The sequence below is a fragment of the Pyxicephalus adspersus genome, chromosome 10 (genome assembly GCF_032062135.1).
Source record: "Pyxicephalus adspersus chromosome 10, UCB_Pads_2.0, whole genome shotgun sequence".
Classification (NCBI taxonomy): Eukaryota; Metazoa; Chordata; class Amphibia; order Anura; family Pyxicephalidae; genus Pyxicephalus; species Pyxicephalus adspersus.
The window spans coordinates 30,159,008-30,164,304 of NC_092867.1; the positions used below are offsets into that span (position 1 = coordinate 30,159,008).

Sequence of the window (5,297 nt, forward strand, 5' to 3'; positions counted from 1 at the left end):
CTCTTCCTAGAATGACCATGTCTATTGACTACATAAAGGAGTGAAGTATGTTAAAGAAGAAAGGAGAAAAGTTTATTTACTTTAATTTACTTTTATCTAGTTTAATACCCAACGTGTTTCCCCAAGAGAGTTCCTCAGGGCTTTCTCAATCATAATATTTGACTTGTTTTTTACACAGAAAATAATGCAAAATAATGTAAATTGAATGCAAAATATAAACACATTTTAAAAAACAAAAAAAGTACATAATGTGTTTGTGTAAAGATATAGTATAGGATTTTGCAATTATGATACCTGACTGACCTGAAGACATCTGAAAATGTTAAATAATAAACATTTTTTTTTACTCTTGTATCATTATAAAAGCTTCATTTCTCTATGAAAAAAATGCTACTCCGTTCTTCCCTCTTACCAAGAACTGCTTTTCCAAAGAGTTACTGAGCATCTGCTGCTTCAGTGCAAAAATAAAACACGTCCACTACTCAATTGTAATAAACTCAACATTAAATTCTTTATTATTATTTTATTATTTATTATTATTTTATTTATTATTATGAAAGGAGAGAATAAAACGTGAAGACCATCAACTTATGCAGAGACGTTAAAAGAATTTATTCTCCCAAAGGCTGATATGATAAAAGGTAAGCAACAAAATTAAAATTCAACATAAAAAGGAAAGCATACGTGGAAAATAATACATTTACATCCTAATATAAATCTAAACCAAATGTTTGGTTTAAAACAAAAATCTTTATACAAAATACATCAACAATGAACAGGGAGGATGAAGTGAAACCTGGTGCAAGGCTCTGCACTACATTAATGAATTCATTTTAGCTATCACTTCCAATGGTGTTTTGCTGCCTTTAATCTCTTCTGTTCCCACCCGTAAATGATTGGTGGAAAGTTCATCAAATTATATATTAAAAACTTTTAATTATAACATATTATATTTTATTACCTAATACAATAAACTTACAAAATGGGCAGCTAAAGTAAGGAGTAATGTCTCCTTTTCAATCCTGGATATTTCAGGAACATCTTCAGCTTTGAAAGTAAAATGGTTTAGCATAAAAAGTGACCCCCTTGGGTTTACATTTCTTTGATGATGCACACTTTATGGGAAATTATTCTAAGAACTTTGGATCATTCTGCTATATAAGGTATGATACATGATATAGGAGATGGTGGGATGCTAGGGGAAATAATTTAACAGCTGATGATGTACAGTCCTTGTACTAGAGTTACCATCATGAGATGAAAAATGTATACAAGAAAGCATTGCATTGCAACATTTTACATTACATTATAAGTCAAGTGGTAGTTCCAATTTTGTAAACCATTTGAAATCAGAAATGTATATTTCAGCCCAATATTCCTCTTTTTTAAATTACAATTCCATCATTCTTTTTATTTGAGCTGTCTACCGGATTTGGCAATCACTTTACGTAATCTTGCCCAAAAGAGCTTTTGTTTGTCCTCATCATCTGGCCACTCCAAATAGGTCTTCTTATCCAACAGCTTAGACAATCTATAGTAGTAATGTAGCTCTTCTCTAGATATTTTATCAAGGAAAATCAAAATGAAAGAATTCTTACTCTCTGTTAGTAGCCTATACGTTGCCATTCTCATCTCCAGGGAACACCAGTTACTTTGGAGGTAACTGCGGGTGATAACACTGATTGTCCATCTGCTCTTATAGATACTGTCCATGATGTTCTCCACAATGTCCCTTCCAATTTCAAAATCCCGGTTATGTATACACACTTTGAAGAACGGAGGACCATCCTGCTCTAAATTGGGAAGAAGATGCTCTGTGACCCACATTTCATTGTTTGTGTTGTAAGACACAAAAACATCATATTCATATTTGTCTTTGTCCTGTAGCTTGCGGTTCAGCCAGCATTTCACTGTATAGATCATGTAGAGAAGATACCACCAAATGCTTTCATAGAAGAGGGATATACACATAAACAACAAAGTACACAAAAAACTCACTATAAACATTATAAAATCCAAATCACTCTGACAATTGTTGTTTAAGAAAAAAATGAAATTGATGCGGACGTGGTTGATGAGACATTCCTGTTGATAAAAGCCAATGATGGACACACGCATGGTAGATTCCAGCCATGAGAGTAATCCTTTGAATTTACAACTACAAGGAAAAGTTGTCTGCAAAAAGTAAATATACTTCAAGTTCGGCATTGAATCAAATACAATTGGCTCTATCTCTTGCACGATCTGATCTTCAATGATGAGAAATTCCAGAGCATACAAATCACTAAATATATCCTTGGAATCCAAATGATCTATTCCAGAATTCTTTAAATGTAAAACTTTCAGATGTGATAATCCTTTAAAAACTTTAATAATATTTATCTGATTATATTTTATAATTTTATCAGTATCATGCAAAAAAAGGAACTTTAATGATGGTAGATTTTCCATCGAGTAAAAAAAATCACTAATATTAGAAACATCCAGTGGATGTCCAGTGAAATATAGCTTTTCAAGATTTTTAAAACTGGCAAGTGGGCTCCATAGTGCATCAGTGTTTTCAAAGTACACCATGTTTTTCAAATGTAATTCTTTAGCCTCAGCAAATACATTAAAATTAGCTACTATGTTGGGTGAATCTATTTGTAATGCCTCAAAAAGAGGAAATTCATCTTCAAAAACATTTCTCAAGTCTAAGATATTGGTCTTTACTGACATATTTCTTACTGACTTTCGTATAAAAAACCACCAATCCAAATCAATTGAAAAATCATAGGTCACCATGAAATCTTGAAGAGAAAAAAGGTTAATAAATGCTTTTTGATCAAAGTGAGATATTGTATTTTCATATAAATTTAAATGTTTCACCAAAAATAAATTTGAAAATGTGAGATCACTAATTCTGAATAGGTTGTTATTTTTAAGATTCAAAAGCCGTAATTCATCTAAACCATCAAAGGCCAAATCCTCAATGAAATTAATTTTGTTGTTTTCCAGAGATAAGATCTTAAGTTCTTTTAGGCATTCAAACTGTCTCTTCTGTACACTAAGTAAAAAATTATCAGATACATTAAGATTAACAAGCTTTAACATTGGCATGGATTCATTTGTGCAAATCTTTAAATTTTCTATATCATTTTTCGATAAATCTAATTCCAGTAAATTGGTAAATCGTTGCATTTTTTTAACCTCAATCTTAGTTAAATCATTGCCTGATAAATTTAACTTCTTTAAAGATTTACAGGAGCCTTTGAAAGTGTTCATTTTATCTATGAAATTAAACATTAGGAGAAGTTCCTCTACTTTGAAATGGGATGCAAGTTCACATATTTCAACTATATTGAATCCAGTGTTTTGCAAGGATAATGTTTTGATTCTTTTAATTCCTGATTGATAAAGGTTATCAGGTTCAACACCACTACTTCCAACAGTAAAACATTTCAGATGTGGAAAATTGCAGAGAGAATTTTGTTCAATGATGGATAATTTGTTTGAGGTTAGGTCAAGGTGAGTGATGTTGAAATTCACAAACTGTCCATAATTAGCAGGATTCTGTAAAGTCAAACAATCAGCTTTTCTAAGTTCAGAAATGTTATTTCCAATTACAGCTAGGTTTTTCAAGTTTCTGAATGTTCCTAGTGATGCAGTTAAATCTGATAGATAAGTGATATTGTTGTCTTCTAGTATAAGATGCTCCACACCATAAGGAATGTTAACTAGTGAAACTTTGAATGCTGAGAGCTCTATAGATGATATTTTCAATTCATGCAATGAATTTAATCCAAGAAAAGTATCCTTATGGAATGTAACACTGTCATTTCTATATTCTCTCTTGATCCAGAGAGTGGTAAGTTGAGGAAGATTGCTGAAAACGCCAGGTAGGAGATCCACACTCCTTGTTTTTATATAGAGAACATTCAGGTTTGTAAGTCGAGAGAAGACACCAGGTTCTATTGTGGCTGCATGATAGTTGGTCAAGCAAAGCCAATCTGTTTCCAGCGGAGCTTCCTTCAGTGCCACATAAAGATTTTCCACTCCATCACACTGGACTGCAGTGGAAAAATTGAATTCTGAAAACATATTGCATTCTTTAAACTTCGGATCTATAAACTGTGCAAAATATTTCTTTTCCAAAACCTGGCAATTCTGTCTTAGCACAGAATGACAAACCCAAGAAGCAGAAATCAAGTAGAGGAGACAAGCAAAAAGGAAGCTGAATACCTTCATGATGACTTTTTCAAGTGTAGAGTCAGCTCTGAAAAGACCTAAGCTGATAATTGAATTTTCAGTGTTCATACTTCCCTTTTACATCACTGCAGGAAAACCCACGTTAGAGACAAAGAAAAAATGCAGAAACTGTTTGAAGATAATATCAAGTCTCATTTTAAACAAAAAATACATGCAATAGAAACCTACACTAATATTTGAATGTAATTTAGATACAATCAGAAGTATGTATTATTGGGATTACAGTGTCAGTGTCACAGTTCAGAAGCAACACTGATCTGATACATGTTGTTCTCCGACATGTGGTTTCTTACCTGGCAGCAGCCTGCAGTATGCTGAATTGTGAGGCATAGGTATCTGATCTCACACGCTGGCCAATCTCCACCCAATTAACCTTCCTATTTATCTGTGTTAAGTCCTACACCATGTGCCTGTGCAGTAAGTTTTCTAACTATGGTTCCAGTTCCTGTAAGCCAGAAACCCTGTTTAGTGGCTTTTTTGTCCTGACCAGCTTGTTCTTTGCTTTGCTTGTTGCCTGCTGGCTCTAACCTTTTGCTTGTCTCCATCCTTTGTTTGGGTACCTTGCTCCAGCTTCTTGGTCAGCTGCCATCTGCACAGTTGTATGTAAGCTTCTGTACACATGCAAAAAAGTCACCAGCTATTGAAGGCTCTAAAGGTACAACGCAGTACAGAATCTACAGTGTAATGAGGGAAGCACCTTGCCAGTAGCAGGATGTCATAAACCACATTTTGGGAACAATACTAGTGATAATAATAAATATTTTTCAGTGCAAATTAAGGGCCCTCTGCCCACTTGTATTTACAAAAACTTAAACAAAGAAAATCCATAGCTTTTCCTTGCAGGGGATCTAAATCATCACATGCAAAAACACAAAAATTTTGCCTCCTGGGTCTGGTCTATCAGACCTAACTGTGGGAGACCTACTCCCAGCTTACAGCCTTTGCAGCTGGCCCACCTGGCGGCAACTTCCACGTGTCTTCAAAAGTGCCTTTTTTTTTAAATCAGAGGCCAGGTGCTTACTAGCCATTCTAAATGTTTGGTCTGTAAA

At 33.9% G+C, this 5,297-nt stretch overlaps 1 protein-coding gene across 1 annotated transcript; it reads right to left on the reverse strand.

Annotated features, from left to right (window-relative positions):
• Positions 1–423: 423 nt before the first annotated feature.
• On the reverse strand, positions 424–4,172 carry LOC140339710 (uncharacterized). The gene has a single exon (XM_072424516.1). The coding sequence runs from the start codon at positions 4,078–4,080 to the stop codon at positions 1,411–1,413; it is 2,670 nt and encodes an 889-aa protein (XP_072280617.1). The 5' UTR covers positions 4,081–4,172; the 3' UTR covers positions 424–1,410.
• Positions 4,173–5,297: the final 1,125 nt, after the last annotated feature.